The 19,934-nt window shown below is 41.4% G+C and overlaps 1 protein-coding gene across 10 annotated transcripts in view; it reads right to left on the bottom strand.

The window, feature by feature from the left end:
- The window catches only part of neo1a (neogenin 1a), a 160,007-nt gene extending 141,750 nt beyond the window's left edge, over positions 1-18,257 (bottom strand). For 9 of the 10 annotated variants that reach the window (XM_042415493.1, XM_042415498.1, XM_042415495.1 and 6 more), the window contains exon 1: positions 17,021-18,016. In XM_042415493.1, coding sequence (XP_042271427.1) covers positions 17,021-17,111 — 91 coding nt within the window. In that variant the 5' untranslated portion in view covers positions 17,112-18,016. Of the gene's footprint in view, positions 1-17,020; positions 18,017-18,108 lie in introns of those variants that run through there. The other variant, XM_042415494.1, reaches the window with a different exon arrangement.
- Positions 18,258-19,934: the final 1,677 nt, after the last annotated feature.

Below are 19,934 nucleotides of genomic sequence, written 5' to 3'. Positions count from 1 at the left end.
GTTATTGTCAAATATTTTCTCACTGAGCACATTCTTAGAAATAAAGCTGCTAATGAGCACAAGTGGCAAAAATGTGTGTAATAAATGTTTCAAGGAATATCTCACGGTGTGACTGTGATGCAGACATCTTCCGTGTCCAAGTGCATGTGTTTATGTGTGAGGCTGGTTTTTCCGTTATCCCCGTTTCCACTCTACCTGCTGTGGGATCTGAATTTTTTTTTTTTTTTTTTTTTTAATGGAAGCTCAACACTTCTGCCTCACTGCCTGGTAAGAAGAGGAGGATGCTGCTAACAAAGGGAATCAGCTAAAACGGTGTTTAATAAAGAACGTAATGTACCCTAGGGTGCTGAGGGGGGGGGCGAAACCCGTTGAACCCCGACTGCTCAACGTCGTATGGAAATAAATTAAAACACTAAAAGATACTTAAAACTAATATCTGGTGTTGCAGGTAGATGGAGAGAAGCCCTTTGGCCCAATACCAGCTGGGGCGGGCCAAATAACCGCACCACCGTGACGAATCTAATACAATTACACACATCGAGGTGTTGGGGGGGGTTGACAGAGAATGATGAAGCCAACATCAAACGCGGTGTTGATAAATGGAAAGCAGGGAGCGGCTGACCAGAGGAGGAGATGGAAGGGGGGGGGGGGGGGGTGGGGGAGGGCGGCAGGAGGGAGAAGGAGGGTGAGGCTGTTATTGATTGTACTGTCTGTGTTCTGGTTGTGAGGAGGGGAGGGCGGGCGGTGCGTGAGGAACGGAGGGCAGGGTTTTGCCCCACAGGCAGCGGTTAAAAGTCTCGTGCCCCCTGAGAACACACCAACTAGCCTCCGATGAGCTGCCCGTTGGTCACACTGAAAATTTGATTGACACACACAAGCAGCCACTACTACTACTACTAACACCCTCTTCATCCCATCCCCCTCAAATAAACACAACAATGCATCCAGGGCTGATTGAAATTCAAAAGCGAGCTTTGACGCCACAGGCAAAGACAGCGATGGGCAGAAGGGGGGGGGGGAGGCTGTTGTGACTCACTAGGGCCCTATAAAAAACAGATGCTAAATCACTTAACAACTACTAAATTAGTTGCCTGCAAATCTGCTGGGACACGAGGGGAACCTAACAGTCTGTGGACACAGCGTGAATCTGTAGCGTTAGTGCAAAGACTCTCGGTATGAAGTATAACATCACTACAGGCTAAACGGATTGCGAGAAAGAAAAACGGCCTCGCTGGAGAAAATGTTCCTCGTATGCCACAATGCAAACAAGTCACTGCAAGGCTTCAATCAAATATCATTAGAGACAAGAGAGTCGACATGGGAAATGCATGACCGAACTGACAGTGGCATTATTTGACAAAGCTCAGTTCTGAAGGACTACTCCACCTCTCCGCCAACCGGAGCACCAAAAAAAAAAAAAAATCAATTTATCGGAAACGAGGACATGAGCAGCTAGTGACTGACGACGCCATGTGTGCATCTAATTTTCTCTGAGGGAGGATTTGCTGGAGGATTTATCACCACCTCTGATCTCATTTCCTTTTCATATGCTAGTAAATCCCAGGTAAGGCAGACGTTTGGGATGGTACAGGGAGAGTAGCCAGCCCACTCAGATTGGACTCCTGGAATTAATCTGGGGAAAATCCTCAATGCTATCCTGCTTAGTTGTTGCTTAATCTAGGGGGGTAAACCAAATATCAATTACACTGAGCATAAGATGTGGGCCAGAAAAACCACTGATCCCTTATCCAACAATGAAACAATAATGGTAATTTGGAAACTGGTTCATTTGGTTCTTGGTGTTTAACTGATATACATTACTTTAAAGAACAGCTGACGCTTATGGAAGAAAATGCTAATGGCTCTTGGGAGAAAGTGAACCTCACTACAACACACACAAACAAACAAACAAACATATTGAATTTTGTCTAATGAGTAGTAGGATTGGTAGTAGACATAATCTCAATCCCCAACTACATCTACCAATCTTCTCTGAATGCAGGGCAGCTCAAATACACATATGGTGTGAACTCAAGGACAAAACAACTTTCCCCTGGAGGGCTTTTCAGGTGACAACTTAAGTAACACTGTCTGGCTGAGAGACCCGCCTGCATTCCACACAGAAAAATGAGGATGTTGCCACCGGTTGAGGTTACCAAATAGTAAACAGACCAGGGTTCACGTGCAGGTATCACATGTAGTTTGTCCGGCGGGTGAAAATGTCAACAGTGGGAAATACGCTGATTGCCAAATAAACAAATAAATGAATTCATTAATAGCATATTAAATAGCCTAATATGGTGTGACCTATAGTATGTCGCCAAGATAACTTTATATTATGCAAAAGTATGGTTTCGCCTCCACTGTTAAGACATTAAACGATTCACTAAGTGTTTGGTCATGTGACCAAGCGTGGCACGAGATTCAAAATCCAGCAACAACCCTGCGCTTTGGCTCAACGGCAGTTAACACCACTCCCAAAAGTCTTAGCGTTTTCTCTCAGGTAACGTTACATCTAGCAGCTGCACAGTGAAACAAACTAATCAGCCCGGAGCTCCACGGTTAAATAACGTGTAATTGATCAGTAGGAGGTTTAAATTTTCCCCCGGCCTCAGTGAGAGATGAGTTCAGTGAGACGGCGGCAGGCTGACTACATGGCTGCATTAAAGTAACAACAAGACTAATAGTTTTATTTAATTGTTGTAGCTTATATGCTCAGTTTGCAAAGTTTGTGAAGAGTTCATTCTGCTGACTACCTTTAATAAAATACATTTGTTGGATCATAGTGTTTGATTGCTGTTTAAACGTAGGCTATCATGCGCTACTCACTTCTTCCATCACACACTCACAAACGTATCCTATATGAACCTGCATGTCAGCAATGCAAGCCTGCATTAAGCAGTCATGGATTCAAACTGTGAGCTCCAATTTCACAACAAACTGGGTCAGTTGGGACATGACCAAAACAGCCTAAAAACCTAAAATTATGCAATCCTGCCTCATTAGCTGCTTTTTTTGACCACACCTACTACAAGCTACCTTTGAGCTATTTTCGACTGAACCCAGAGAAAAGTTTGCTTTTATCACCCAACCTAGTTTGGTCAATTAGGAACACAATGAGCATCCTGCATGCTCCTGTGTGAGTACAGTTCATTTCCTGCCTTTATTGTTACAAGTGCTGGGCTCATTCAGAAGTGGATGAAATGAGGAGAGGCCCAGACACTATTTACTCAGCAGGGAGAGACATGAGTCCCTGGCTTCCTAATGGCTTCCTGCATTTCACACAATTGTTTCCCCTCAGGAAATCTTATCGATACAGACTGCCGCCGTGTTGACCGAAAAAACCACAACACACAGATACTGTGCTTTAATTAAGTATGTTTGAACGGGAAGAGGTCTTCTTTTGTTCCCTTTTCTGAAATATTTTTAAAAATAGGCGTACTACAACATTATGGAAGACTCACTTATTAGTTGTCTTTTACAAAGGGTTAGATGATTGATCAGTTTTCCACTAACTTCAGGCCTCTGTGCTAAGCTAAGGTAAATGCATCAAGTGGTATCTCAGCATTTAATGCTTGGAAATTCAAGTGATATTGATCTTCACATTAAACTCTTGATAGCACATTATTATCAATATACAAGCCATTTTCCCAATATGTTAAGTTATTCCTTTAAGATGATTTGAATGGATCAGTAATTTAGATGACAGCTGTAAACATATAACAAAACAAAATTCAACTGCTTTGTAGCAAAGGGTGATACAGTATCTTTAGCAAGTCCACATCTTCATAAACAGCACTTGTATTTCTGCATATGAGAAGGGGTTAACACAGCTAAGCTTCTACAGCATATACATGAACCACAGGTATGTGTGAGACTAGCAGAAACACAGCCCATAAAATCCACACTCAACCTCCGTCTAGCACGCAAGGAATGTTCTCTGCGCACTTCACTATCAGCGTTTGAGCCAGGAGGGGCTATCTTCGCCTCTCCTTTGAAGTCTGTGTGGGAGAAAGGCAAAATAGGAAAGGAGCAGTGATAACTACAGCCGAGAGGCTAGCTATCGCAAGGTCAGCCAATTTCTTTCTCATTAGAAATTAATTACAGACGTAGCCGGTACGGGGGTCGAGCCACGGCGTCGCTAGGCATCCCATGCATCGCCCTACGGGGAGCACTTGAACCCCTGACCCCCCCACCACGGTCGTTTGGGGCCAATAGGGGTGCGTGACATGGCCCTGGCCCAGAGACACTGCCCCGCCAGGCTGGGAATGCAGTGGCACTGTGGGGGGATTGGGAGAGGGACAAAGAAGAGGAAGAGGGGCTCCACTGATTCAGGGCTCATTGGGTTAGAGAGCTTCATTATTAAGTCCCCTGTCAGTCTGCAACAAAAAGCACCCCACCGGCTAACTGTGGCTAATAAAACCACTACCCTTTATAACTCAAGACCACTTCTGACATCTTCTTTTGAGGAGGAATGAAAGTGTGCATCTAGTGTCCCGGGCTTAATGAAAGTATTCACGTCTTTGAGCTGAATGAACTGTTGCTTCACGCTGAACGTGGACGGGAGAGAAGAGCCAAAAACCGACTTGAATTAAGCCGCTTTCACACCTGCTTAATTAGATAATGTTGGTTGAATTTTCATTTAGACTTGCTACACTTCACTACAATATTATACGACATATGGCACAAACAGACTGCGGGACATATTTTAGGATCTTGCTCCGAGTGTGTGTGTGTGTGTGTGTTTGTGTATGTGTGCTCTTTGAGTGAATTTGTTCAGCAGGTGTCCTGAAAGCTTGAATGACATGCTTATGCACTCAGGACTAATTTAGACCACTCCAGGTAAATGAAGTATGAAGGCAGAAAAAAGCATTTTGCTTTTCCCCTCCAACCAAAAGATTCAAAAGCACACGTGGATTGTGGGGTTTTTTAGAGAAAAGGTATTACAAGAACTCACTGCCCTTCGCTACAGAAACACACATGTTAACAATCTGAATAATGGTTGTAGCTAATGATTATAGCTCCTGCTCTTATTCCTGAAAAAAAAGGTAATTTAGGGAAAGAATAATTTTGCCAAAATCTAAACATGGTCATTGCACTGGTTGCTCCATTCTCATCAAGCCAATGTATTTATTTGGCTGGTTGCTTACTGACACTTAGTCGATTAAACAATTAGTAAACAACATTTTTGATAAGCAATTAATCATCAATTAATCATGAGTGTCTTGTCAAGCAAAAAAAAAAAAAAAAAAAAGCACTTTACTGGTTCCAGCTTCTCAGATGTGAGTGCTGCTTTAAATCTTAGTACATTCACTATCTTTGACATTTTGGACTGTTGTTCAGACAAAAAAGGTAAATTAAAGATGTCACCTGTGGCTCTATACAATCAACCTATCAAAAAAAATAATAGACAGATAAATTAAATATGAAAAATAGTCGTAATAGCTGCAACCCCATTACAGATAAGACAGGCTTAACTATTTTCAAGTCTGGCGTGGCAGAAAGATCCAATTACTGTGTGCCCAAACATGTCAAGCACCTCATCCTGGCAAGACTGAAAACGGAGGAATAAATGAACAGACAATTTTAACTGTAGTCATTAATGTTCATCTCCCTGTGTTCTTGATGGGACACCTCATTAAGAATCGGTTGGTAGCAGCTGGCTCTCTATCCCACCCCATTACTGCCCCACCATGCCAAAACCTCTGCTACTATTGGCCCTCCCAGCCCATCCCCCCTCCCTCCCCCCCCACTCCAAACACGTCCCTCGTGTCTCATATGACATCTGTGTCTCGGGGTCCTGTGATGGAATGCTGCTCGCCTGCTATTCCTCCGCAGGTGCTCCCTGCTGGCCGCCATCCATTTTGCAGCCATGCTGGTGCTGTGGCTGAGTGACCTGTCACAGGCTTAAGTGTAGTTTGGGGGGTTGGGGGGTTGGGGGGGGGGGGGGAGTAGAGTCAAGGTTCAAGGGACAATGGTTAAGGAATCAGAAGGAATTGATGCAGCTGCTTTCCATCGCTGCCCGTTGCGTACACTTCCAGGCTAGACAAAAACCCTCACCTCTAGAAGCTCTGCCTCCACCTGCGTATCCTCCTCTTCCTCCTCTATATCAGACGGAGGAAGGTCTGTATTTAGACACAGCTCAAGAGGCTGTGTCATCCCAGATGCTGCTCTCTCAGCTTTTGTATGGCTTCATCTAGACAGATTGAACCCCAGCTGTACTGAATGTGGGGTTGGACTAATATTGGCACTGGGCCAAAGAAAAAAAAAAGTGAACAAAATTATTTTCAACCCTGTTGTCATCCCGAGAACGTCGACGACCGCACATAGAAGTAAATGCTCTGAGTCATGTGAGAATTGTGCAATCTTCCTCTGTACTGTGCGAGCCCATCAGCCATCTACCTCGCTTCTCGCAATCTCCAATTTCATGTCAGTGCCAGGAACTGTCATTTATCAGACCATAAAAACACACAAATGGAGGTTATCATCTTCCCAAAAGGTCAAGGACTAGAATCCGTGCAGGAAAAAGGACACTCCTAAGTGAGGAAAGGGAGTGGGGTCTCATTATATTACTATTATCACCATTTCCCTGATGCAAGTCCACCAACTTGACTTAAGAAAACTTTAAGAGCTTGAATGCAGGTCTTGGTGTCCATAAATCACAAGCAATGACGACCCACCCAGAAGCTCCTGTTTTCTAACACTCAAATACAAAAATAAGCCCCAATACTTCAACTTGAGGTTTTACATTTTCACCAAAAGTAACATTTATTTCCAACGGCTGTACTGTAAATCAAATTTCAGGGCACAATTAACATTTTCTATGGCTAAGCTGAAGCCTTTTTGTGTTAAAGCTGAGTAACATTTCTATAAAGGAGAAAAAAAACCATCTTTCAAGTAAGTGCTGCTGAGGGATGCATTTATTCAACTGTGACGGGCCAAGAAAGCAGAATCAAAAGAGACGGCCAATTCCATTACATCATGGCAGTGTATTAAAAAGGCTTACAGCGGTAATTTCACCGTTTCAGCTGCCTTTCCTGACCTCCGTTAGTTTTCAGATGAGCTCAGAGTTGAGGAGGAACTGGCTCCAATAACATGGTGAGAAGTCAGTGCAGTCAGTGGAGCCCCATGCCAAGGGGGGAGCTCCCAAAGGCACAAAGAAGCCTCTATCTAATGCTGCACTTTTCAAAGAATCGCTTCAGCTTGGATTCAGCAGCAGAAACATTGGTTAATACCAGAAGAATTTTTTTTTTTTTTTTTTTCAAGGGGGTCACCATAGCAGCAGGTGAAATCAAAATAAAACCTTGGAGGTTGACTGAAGGGGCACCAGGGGAAGAACTGGGATGCAAGTTGATATATACATGGACTAGTACAGAGCCTCCGCTGGTCTTAACTCTAAACCCTAAATTGTTTAAACTTAATGTCTGAGACTCAACAATCCAGAACGCTGCTGTGCTTTACATGCTGAGACACTGCCATGGAAAAGTACTGTGTCTAGGACAAAAAAAAAAAAAAAAAAAAAAGACACTTCTATTCTTGCTGAAGCCTAAACGCACTAAGCCTACAATGCTTAAAAGTGTTGTTTAAAAGTGGTTTCTATGGATTTCCACTACAGAAACCAGACAAACCAGTTCTTAACTTGTAAAACAGACCAATAAAATCATGGAGAAAATACAGCAACTTCAAACAGATTTGTTCTGGCGCTACTCACCAAATCTGCAGCAGCTCATTAACTATTGAACAGACACCATTATTAGAAATCTTGGTTGCAGTTGCGCTGGTATTGAATCGAGGTCTGTGAGCCTTTCTAAGAAAGTCAAGGGTTTAACCCTTAAATTAACAATGTGGAGAAAAAGCATGTCTTGCCAGAGCACATGTCAATATTTTCCAATGGGGGAAACACCAGGTTTTAATTTATGTGAATCTTATAAAAAAATCTTTTTTATGCACATTTTTAGAATCAAAGTTCTTTCACAACCCCAAAAACCACACATCTAACAACCTCTTTGCAATTCACAGCTGTGTGTAAATCTGTAATTTTGTTATACTAAATAAAGCCTTTACAATAAAAAATGTAATAATAATGTCAGCGATGTGGCATTTAACGCATGATTCCCGCTTTTTTTGTTTCTTAAAATATGTGCTCAGCAGATAATACTGAAATCAATGACACCGGGGTTGCTACATGCTGCACAGAACATTCTCAAGGCTAAATCAAAATGGTCTAATTCCTCCAAATCCTCTTAGCAAAACTAGGTAAACACTTTTTTTTTTTTTTTTTTTTTTTTTTTTTTTGCTGGAAAGTGAGTTCAAGTCGGGAAACTCTCTGAACCTTGTTGATAAAACGGCTGTTCAACCCCAGATGGGTGGCATACGCCTATACAAATACCCACACAAACATACACACACCCCACCATGTCTAAAAGCTGCCAAGAGCCACAGGCCAGGCACAAGATGATGGCAGCCGGCTCGATTGAGCGGTGCTCACAATCCTCTCTCTGTGACTGACTGCCCCCACACCCTTTGAGCATATGAAAAGTTCCTTTGAGTGAATGAAAGCTGAGAGGCTCAATGTGTACTTGGGCGATTGATACGTTATAAGTGTGTACGCGAGATCTCTCTCCCCGCGTGCACGTACATTGTTAAACATAGCACCAGTAATGTGCTGATAGCGAAAGATGAGGATGTTTGAGGTCAGAAACAATAACAAAAAGTTAATTCGGTGAATGAAATAGGTCAACCTCAGCCTGTATTCATATTGGCAGAGCGCAGAAGGCCACAGGATCTATAAAAACAATCCTGAGGTTGAGGAATAACAAGATTCGAATTGCACTATCCAAACTGGACAATTATGAAGGACAAAAATCATTATATTGGAGAAGCTCCATTGATTCTTGTTTGCCTGCATTATCTTTGAAGCACGAGCTACTTAACAACTGCACTACACTGTGAACTACACCGCTGAGAAGACTTTCAGGTTAATTCATCACAGCCTGGACGTCCTCCAAAAAGACAGCAGAGAATAAATTCATGTCTGAGAGCTGCAGGATGTTGGAACTCCAGCAGGTACAGTGCAATCAAATGAAGGTTATTAATCAGTCTTTCCAGAAGAATATTAGTCTCCCTTAATTTATGACAAGGAATGAAACCCGCCACCTCACAATTACTTTAAATATAAATCACCTTAATTATATTTAAGACTCTTAATAGTAAGAACTGATTAGGGGAGGAATAGCCAAAATATAAAGGAAATGCAATATTCATTGTCAACAAACATTTTCGTCTCGTCATTGTATAGTTTACTCTCATAGAATGAAGTCTGGCGCATCTGCTTCCTATTCAAGTTATTATAGTTAGATTATCTGATGATTTTCATCTCTTATTTCGCTTCAAAAGCCAAGATTAACAGAACGACTTGTGTTTATCATCCTCAGGTTAATGTAACTGAGATGAGATGCTGTTGTAAGACGACGCCTCAGTACAAAATCCTCTTTGTCAATACTGAAACATTCCACAAGAGATCCCACATCGTTTTTCACACCGTCCGCAAAAAAAAAATGCCACATATCTGATTTCAACTATTTCAACCAAGAATTCGACAAATCCAACATTTCATTGTTGGTTTTGGACTTTTCATTAGATTTGTCAATAATAACGGAAAAACAAGAATAAAGCCAGCCAACTATGTCCTTATAATAAAGAAAGTTTTTAAAATTCAGGAGGATTTAGAAAACAGGAGTTCACTTCACATTTAAAAAGGGCTTATGAGATCTTATTTTAATAGGAAATGTCTGTAATATACCCCCAGGGGTATAAAAAGTGTTCAGTGTATAACAGAGCCTTGCACTCATTAGTCCAGGCTCATCTGACAAGCACAGCTTGCATGTGTCATAATCCTATGCAGCTGCCACTACCGACAGGACGCAACACGGCAAGAGTTCGGCAGAACCAAAACAGCAAAGGTTTGAGGAAAATTTTCAGGGAAAAAAGTCCTCACTGTCCTACTAAGCTTCTGTAAAGACTCAAGGTTCTGCTTGAATGCCAGGCCAGGGAAAGATACTTGCTTGTAGTACACTTAGATCTAACATTTTGCTACCGTCATGCTGCAGCTATAAAAGACATGCAGCCAAACATAGAAGCTTGATTCTTGTCGTTTTTCAGTATGTAAATCAATGAAAGACTGGACAATACCTGCCTGTAAAGAGTGTGAGTGCAGTAGCAGAACATAAATATCATAAGATGTGTCAGGCTGCAAGACTACTAGTTACTATACACACACAACCTTGACTTGCCAAGTCTTCTTGGCCATTTTCTGAGCTCTCATCAAAGCTTTAGTCAACAACAGAGGTGACAGTATTTGAATGTCAGAAAATTAAACACTCTTTTTGGTTTGACGTGCGTAACAACGAGCCCGCTGCAATCGTCTGCATATCTGCAGTCAAACGACCGTATAAAGATTGATGATCACAAGTTTTAAGAAACGTGCGCAGCAACGTTTGATCAAAAGGTAACAAGATCAGGAACTGAAAAGATTTTATCAGTGCAACTTCTCACCTTATCAGATACCTTGAAGGTTTTTCTGTTGGTGCTTTTTGTAGTTATTGTATTATACCGTTTAAAAAGACATTCTGTAACCACACTTGAATTCTGCTAAATCCAAAATAAGGATGAAAAAAACATGTACCTATAGGTGCTCAAAACCAATTAATTAATGTTTATTGTTGAGCTGACAACGAACCATACACCAACACACCACACACACACACTGCAGTGAGGCTTGAGGAGCAGAGCGTGACCGGTTCAGTTCTTCAGACGCCCTATAGCTGAAGAACATAGCAGCATAATGACCGAGATAACAAAGTAGACTCTTATTGACATGTAGCCGTAATTTCAGTCCCTTCTTTGTATGCTTTGCTCGCTCTGCTGCTGTGTGCGTCAGCTCCAAGGAAACTGAAAAGACTCTGCTCTCCCAGAGGTCATTAAGCCTGAGCATCATTCAATCACAGCAGAACAGGGAAGCCTGGAGAGCACAACAGCACCACAGTGAATTAAGAATTTTGCATTTTGTTCTATTTTTAAAAACAGATGGAAAAGTTGGGCAAACATGCTCCAGCTATATACCCAGTAAAAGATAAAACTATTGTTGTTGTAACGTCCTTCAGGTTACAATAAAGTCTCAAAGAAGTCATCACATGGGGTAGCGCTGACAGCTTTGTGGCCTCTTTGACAGTATCCAACTTTTTTTTTTCTTTCCAAAGTGCCAGCAAGTTTTTTTCATCTTTTTTTTTTTTTTTGTTTGGACATGAAAGAGCCAGCAGACACAAAGAAGATAGACAGCAGCTGGAATGGAAAGGTGCTGCGTCTGACATCTTTTAAAGCACAGCAGGAACACCTCTGAAGCTGAGAGAAGTTCAGCTTTTTAAAAAGGAGCGCACATAAGGTGAGACGCTTTTTTTTTGTTGTGCGCGCCAACCTATCATAACACAGAATAGGTTGGCTATCATAGGACGTAGAAAATTGATGGTTCAGAACAACACCTATACCTATTTTGCACCACACTAAATGAAAGGGTTTTCTCATGTCCAGAGACCAGGGTTTCCCCCCAGGAAATTGATTAAAGGAAGTGGTGAGCGATAAAAGAAGCCTTTATTCTCAAATGTCCCCATAGTACTATGATCAAATTGATGGATTTTGTGGACCAGGAACTGCTACTATTAATATGGAGCATTTTATCATTAAACATTTCTACAGCTAGTTAGATTTATGGTATATCATGGTTGTCATGGTATATTTTTATAACAGCATTGTTATTGATGATGGGATTGGAATATTGAAAGGATAATAAGGACACATAATAAATATATTTTGTGGTCTTCCTGGATATATTATTATTATAATATATTGTAATGGATATATATATATTGAGATGGTTTGGACATGTGTGGAGGAGAGATACTGGTCATATTGGGAGAAGGATGCTGAAGATGGAGCTGCCAGGCAAGAGGAAAAGAGAAAGGCCAAAGAGGAAGTTTATGGATACAGTGAGGGAAGATATGCAGGTAGTTGGCATGACAGAAGAAGATACAGAGGACAGGAAGAGATGGTAACGGATGATCCTAACCTAATGGTTACCACCAGAAGGAGAAGAAGAAGAAGTAGAAGAATTTCCTGGATATAACTGAATGTGGGGGATATTTCATACAGCCTAAAGTACATTTTTCAAGGCTAATGAATGAGTACCAGAATCAGAAGAACAGCAGTGGCTGGTATACAAGCTGCAGTGGAGAGACGGGGAAAAGCAGACTTCAGTCAGTGTTGCTCTGCACCACACCACTAGAAGCAGCTCTGATAGAGGCAATTTCATCTTAGCAGGGGGGCAGCAGAAGCCACAGACTTGTCCATGATCTGCTCTGGGTTTTAGACCACTGACGTAAGCTTGGCTCCTCTCCACTCAGAACAGCCCCCCACCACCCCCCCACTTCTACCACCAAGAGCAACCAGCAAACCAGCCTAGTCTTCTACGCCTCTAATACACCAGAGGCTAACAATGCCAGTTAGGGAAACTGTTTTAAAAAGCATGCTGAATAGCAATCAATAAACATAAGGCAAAATACTGGATTAAAATTCATAGAGTGTGGAGAGATAATTCATGTAGCTTCAATCTGGGGTACAAGCATTAAACCTCCAGAATAACAGCTGATGCGTGAAAGTTTGATATGGTGAGAAATGGGATCAAACCATGTGTGTTCAAGGCATGCATTATTTCCATTGTGCAAATGATGGAGGCCTTGCTACCATTCCTGTAAATTCCTGTAAAATTAGCCTAAAACGCCTATCCCAGGCATACCCAAAGTAAATTGAAAGCTGTTCTTGAATCATGTGCACGGCTGAAACACTCTGAAGTTTTTCCTCCCCCAACAGTAACAGAATCATTGCTACTGGCATTGAGTTTGTATTTCCGTATCAGTATTTTTTTGCAAACAGATGCCTGCAGATGACATATAGCTGGGACTTATTAGCTGGAAAACACAACATTTAGCCTAGACCTAGTCCAAGTTCAAACTTAATAACAATACCGCTGAAAATGAATATATTACACATGTTTTTCTAAGGGTATGTCTTGGCGTTTCACAAGAAAAAGGCAATTTAGAGACTCCAAAGGACCCCTGCTTCAGAATAACTGAAGCATAAACACATTATGATGCTTTTTTCCCTTCTTGGGACTAAACATTGTGCATATAAAAGAGTCAAAACAAATGCTACGGTGGAAAAGCAGTTTATATAAAAAGTAACATACAGAGAACTATTTAAATTTACATAATTTCCTTGTTGTGGCTTTATAGAACCCATTAAAACTGTATATTGTCATATTTGGAATTTCATTGGCTATACAAAAGCTCCGGTCATCTGTTCCAACTGGCTCGGTCTTTACACGAAAGAAGAGGGTCAGGCGCTTCCTTTCAACGTGGACTCTCGTTGGGAATTGTAGGCTGTGGACAGGACGTGGAAGCTCCTATTGGGTCAAGCGAGGTGTCAGTCGAAGCGTCAGAGTGCAGCTGCCATTTTCAGACCATGATATTGCTAATGTTTACCTGCTAACTCGAGTTATGACAAAATTAGAAAAGAAAATTAGGAAAATTGGGCACGTCCCCCGGGCCATTTATTGATGTAATAATGTGTTTTGGACTAGATATTTTACTGGACTGGATCGACTGGACGTTTGCCAATGTAACAAGAGTTTTATCAATCGGTGGAGTAAAATGAGGCTTTATAGGTGAGTTACCCCAATTTTGTAATTGTTTGTTTGATGGTCAGTTATCTGACAGAGGCGTTGATTGTACCTGCTGTTGTGATTGTACCTTGAACTGGTTTGCATCAATCGCATTACAAGAATCTTAGCTTTCCAAAGATATGTCACATAAGTACCCACTTAAACATAGCGTTGTGTACATAGCATAGTTTGTATTTAACAGTCGCACTGTTAAGAGGTTCACTGAACATCTACATAAACCCTGCGGTGCAACGTGAACTATACACAATATTTTAACAACAGCAATATATGAGCAAATTAACCAACTGGAGAACCTTCTAAAATGAAACAAAGTCCTTCTGGTTTGCCAAACAGACAGCTTAAAGCCAAAAGCGGGTGATTACACTGTACAGACCCCCCACCCTTCAAAAAAGATGCAACAGCAGATGTGATGCCATCTATTCAGGGGATATTGATCCATCTTTCCTCCTGCCAATTACATGTGATAAACTGCTATGACAGTTAGTGCTAATTATCTCAATAATTGCTGTCATTTAACCCCCCAAAAACCCTGCACAAGCAGATTTACCAGCTGGAATAGCATAGAGGAACAAAGCACAAACACGCTGATATTCTTGAGTATGATCTCAAACTGCTGACCTCACCGAGAACACCGAGAGCAGCAACAAACTGAGCCTCCACATCACTGGCCGTAGCAGATCAGTAGCATTTCTTAATGGGGGTGGTTTCATTAGTGAAGCAGATGAATCAAACACTTGGCAAAGTGTGCAATTATCCTTCTCTCGTGGATGGAGGTCATTAGGACTTTATGAACGACTGGAGCCCATAAATAAATGATCAGTAAACAGCATACTCTGTGTGGCAGACACAGCAGGTGACACTGTATGATGCCCCTTCTCAACTGGTCACATGATGATGTGGACATGTGGAAAATGATCAGCTATTTTAAGCTCAAGATTAAGTAGTAATTTGTAGAAATAGGTAGCAAAGAAAACCTTTTACTACTCTTTGCATAGTGATAGACACTGAAATGATGGTGATGGATTCATTCTAATTCTTGGAATTCAGGTAGAATAAAATCCAACTTTAAGCCTTCCTAGTACTCTTCCCCAAAAACCTGGCTGTAGGACCACCAGGGTTTTGTAAACACAACAACACAAGGTGGTAAATTATGTTCTTAGCAGCAGAGTCCACAGAGAAGACCTTAAATGCGCCAAAGAAAACGACAGTTGTTTATGAAGTCTGGGCAATGTAGCATCTGAGGTGGTCTGTGAGGATAAAACCCTGGAGAGTGGTCCGTAAGAGCAGAGAGGGTTGCCAAATGTTTACACATTTCAGTGAGTTATTTGCATTGTCCGCTGGGAGACAATCAGCACACAATTCCCTCCCAGCAGGATTACAGAGATAAGATAGGGCCTAAATGGATTTTACACTCCTCTAACAACGACCTGTTTACAAAAGCCAAATTTTTTAGAGGTTTTTTTTTTTTAATTATAACAACTTGAAGGGAGCTGCAGAGGAGGAAGCTCTAAGGATACAGCTTCTAATTTGGCTGAACTTTTACAGGTTATTCAAAGTACAACAACAAAGTAAGACTATCTATTGCATCTGTCCCCAAACCAAACAAGACAGACTGAAACTCGAAGTTAGGGCTACAACTCTGCCAACTTTGAGAAAGATAAAGTTCTGGCCACAGCAAGGACCTCAAGCAAATGTGTTTTGAATAAACACATATTTTCAGAGAGGGGGGACCCCACAATTAGTAATTTGAGACTCTCTCTGCGTGTGGGTCCCAGTCCAATTCTCTGGAATCAATCAAAGCTCCCAAAGGAACTCCCTGGTCCCCTTAATCTCCTGGTTTTATTACTTTCCAGACAGTCGGCCTGTTTCACCCTACCCCCATCTCCTTCTTTTGTACTGATCTCCAGCAAAGCCAAGGAGGGGCTTTTTTTCTCTCTCTCTCTCTCTCTCCCTCTCTATCTCCCCTTCCACCACTGCAGAGCGCTTTTCATGCAGGAGAGGGTCTTTCATCAAGGCTCCACACGCAAGAGAGCCCAACAGCTAGCAGAGGCCCGTCACTCCAAGGCCTGTCTTCTTTGCACATTCATTCTTTCTTTTTTTAACCGGCATAATAAACAACAAGTTTTCAAAGGCACATGGACTGCCTTTTTTTTTTTTTTTGAAACACACATACACACACAACTATTTTGTGCATATCATGGGAATAACGGAAAAAACTGGCCCATGTTGCCCATGTTCAGTTATATTCACTATTTTCCAGGCCACATGCTGGTGTGTTTGATAGCTTATGATAAAGATATGACTCTGTCACGATGAGGTGTGTGATAAGGGCTGGAGCTCTGCGCTCCAATGACTGCCAGAAATACATTTTTTTCTCATGGCTCTCCAATTTATCTCAGACACTCCTGTCTAAGAGTGCTTACAGGAGATTGTGGTGGGCTATGCTAGAACACAAGAGACTCAAATCACAGTGAAATGTTTCACTACAGAACCCACCACCAGTTGAAAAAAAAAAAAAATACTGAACTGCACACTGCAGTGCAGTGCCCTCACTTCCAAACAATTAACAGAAGCAAATGAATTGGGTTCTGTTTATCCATCAGCTAAACATGTATTGACGCCCAGGTAATGAGATGTCTGCTGGACTGATGATGCCAGCTTATTACCTGACAGTAAGCGCTAATGACTCTTTGCATAGTGTATTTTCTCTAGATTCAAGTTCCTGCCATCCTTTGCATTTCCACGGCCACAGAGCTGGTCAAACATGGTCGATTTCAAATTCAACAAACACCTGTGCTTGTTGAGAAGCTTTTTATTTTTTTTAAATCAAAATCCAAATATCCACACAAGCCGACGAGACAACTAGATCCTACCGCATGTCTATGAATCCTTTGAAAGACAAACAGAGAAACCTATCAGCAGTAAAAGGACACCGTGGAGGAGCGTGTTGCTTTACTGCCCTGAAATAGGGTTGGTCTGGGAGTAAATTTAGTGTGCCTTGTTATGAAAAAGTAGCCTGCTTTTTAAACTTGTCAAAATGGTGAAAGAGTGGCTGACCTGAACTCTGGCTCCATGTCTGATTTTCAGAGCCAACAGCTTGCATTCCGTGTTTCATTTTTTTTTTCAAACTCGTGATACAATGTAGGTAAGTTCCTTCAATCGAGGCGAAAGGAAGCAAAACACACACACACACACAGCAGAAGAGCAGAGTGTGTTTCAGGCATTTACCTTTGTCGACATGCTTTGCCGCGGTGGTCTCCGTGTAGAGAAAGGTGAGACAGAGGAGAGAGAGGAGCGACAGAGCTCCCCGCTCGGCCATCACTTTTCACAAATAAATCTTTGCAGGCTTCGGGAACCCAGGAGAAGCTTTTTATTTTAAAAAAGAAATCCTTAAAATCCCCGGCCACCTCCTGCAAATGCACAAGGAAAAAAAAAAAAGTTCAAAGTCCCAAAATGTGCAGAAACATCCGGAACCAGGTACTTTTAAAACTGGCCGGATGAAACATGTAGCTGGAAAGAGAGAGCCGCAGGTTAGACAGACTGTTTTCTCAACTTGGTCGAGGCAGAGGTCGGAGAAAAAACACTGAAATCAATCCATTGCCACGGAGGCGCAGCGCAAGGACAAAAAGATTTGCGGGCGACTGAGCACCGACGCGCCGACTTTTCTACTCCGATATCTGACAAGCGCGTAAAAAAGACTAGAAAAGAGCTCAGTTGGGAGAAAAGATACGATCCGACCAGAAGGAGAAATCTCCGCCGCGGCCAGCTCACTGCTCACGGACGGGACGTAAGAGAGAGCAGCGTGTTGAAGGGCTGGATCTCCACCGGCTCCCCGGAAAACAGGGTGTGGAGTCACACGGAAGTTTGGATCCTGGCTGTCTGTCTGTGTGCTCAGGCAAACACTAAAATATGGTGTGGGACTGTACCTCAGGTCTACTCATGGATGTATGGGTTTACCGGTGTGCTAAAATGTATGTGCAAATGTGACACTTTATATTGCGTTAATAACAAGTTAATAAGTCGGAAACTCATATATTCTATTTCTATAAGATGAATTGCAACTTACAAGTTCAATTAATCCATAAATTTCATATTAACCAAAGTCATATTGAATTAAACCACTCTGTAATGTGATAGGGTTGGGAGTAATCATTGGAAAGCACTTTCTCAGCTTTTGACACAAGTTAAAGGTGCAGTAGGTAGAATTTAGTAGTATCTATCGGAACGGACTTGGCAGAAATGGGATATAGTATTCATAAGTATGTTTTAATTAGTATATAATCACTTGAAAATAATAATCATTGTGTGTTCGTCACCTTAGAATGAGCACTTTATATCTACGTAGGGAACGGTCCGCTTCCATGGAGACCGCCATCTTGCATCGCCATGTTTCTACAGTAGCTCAGAACGGACAAATCAAATACTTGCTCTAGAGAAGGCCTTTCGCGATTTTCGCGAGTTTCGTGACCACCGTAGGTTAATATACACGCTTGGAAGGGGAGGAGGAGGGGAGGGGAGGTGTATTCATTTGCTTGCAATATGCAACTTCACCGCTAGATGCCACTAAATCTTACACACTGGTCCATTAAGTTGGCTCATTTCTGTTTTGCATTTAAACCATGAAGTCTTATGGCTCACACCATACATAAAGATATTAATATGTAACACTAGTCTTTGGCTATTAGCAGTTTTTCTGAAGTATAAATAAAAGCAAAACTTTGAAAAACCTTCCACTGAGTTTGTAGAAACTTACTGCTGTTTTGAAAACATTTCTAGATTCGTCAAAGAACAATTCTGGCCTGAATTGACAAATATTCAGCCTGATGTAACAATAAAGGTGAATGACGAGACTTTATTTCTTGCAAAAACCAAACAAAGATGGCAGCCAGAAGTGGAATTTCCTTGCATGTGTGATGCAACAAAACATTAGCATGTTATTATAATAATATTAATAATAAAAATGTACCTAATGATACCTTGAAGGATGGGTTCACAGTTTTTCAAGTCTTTCTTAAAACAAGTGCCAAAGTCCCTCTTTTTGTTACTATACTTCCACCACAGCTCAACAGGGAAACACAAAGAGGGAATTTGATGCTAAAAAGACTGTAAATGTGGCAGATATCCACTTAATATGACTAACTCAGACTGCTGAAGCCTCATATAAGCTTCAGATCAACTTTTAAATGCATTTTTGCACAAAATGACTGTGTGGACATACTGTGGATTTTGGCCCCCATCACTTACATCGAAAGCACGTTTGAATGGGGTCTTTTGATAGTCAGTATGGACAAGAGGAATGATCACAGCAAGGAAAACCTCTTTCAATGTTCATATGGGCACCTGACTGTTGATGTACAGCAGGCCTGAAAAATTGTGAACCTATCCTTTAAATTTTTATGTTGCATAGTGTCAGACTAGCAAAGAGATATTTACACATTACTGCCTTTTAAGAGTCCTAAACTCTTATTGAGAAAACCATTAGTTAGTTACAAACCGAAGAGTTAGGCCTATATCTAGTTTTCATTAGGGAAAGATCAATTCTTAGTTTTGTGACTCAAATATTGTTCATCTTCAACACAAACTGCTCAAAACCTCTCAAATTAAAAAATCATGAGCGTTGGTATTTATTTTATTTATCTTATAATCCTGTGATTAAACAGCTTTCATACAGTAAACCTAAAGCGAGCTGCAGTGCCACATCCACGCCACATTCAGCTGTCCTCATAACTAGTTTATACATAGCCCAAAATAGTGGGGGGAAAAAAACTTTTCCTGTTTAAAATAATGTCCACAGAAACCCAAACAGACACAAAGGCCAACATCTGTAACTTGATTCCACCAGATGATGTCACATGGTGGCTGGAAATAAGAAGATAGGATTAAGTCCCTTAAATTTCAGATCAAGTTGCCTAAAATAATCCCGGGGGTGGTGTGTATTGTTATGAGGCAGGAGATGAAGTAAGAGATTAAAAAAAAAATCCTTGTTTTTGTGGATGAAGGGGAATTGAGAGGCTGTTAATCCAAGGTGAGAAATCTAACATTTGCATCAATTTCCTTTTGAAAAAAAAAAGCTTTTTATTTGCTGGTATAACAAGTGACTGCAGCTGCTTGTTTGTAGTTAAATAAAACAGAAGTATGAAAG

Source organism: Thunnus maccoyii, chromosome 1 (assembly GCF_910596095.1).
Source record: "Thunnus maccoyii chromosome 1, fThuMac1.1, whole genome shotgun sequence".
In the NCBI taxonomy this organism is placed as follows: Eukaryota; Metazoa; Chordata; class Actinopteri; order Scombriformes; family Scombridae; genus Thunnus; species Thunnus maccoyii.
The sequence above is the reverse complement of the archived record's forward strand: the minus strand, read 5'-3'. Positions and strand labels throughout refer to the sequence as shown.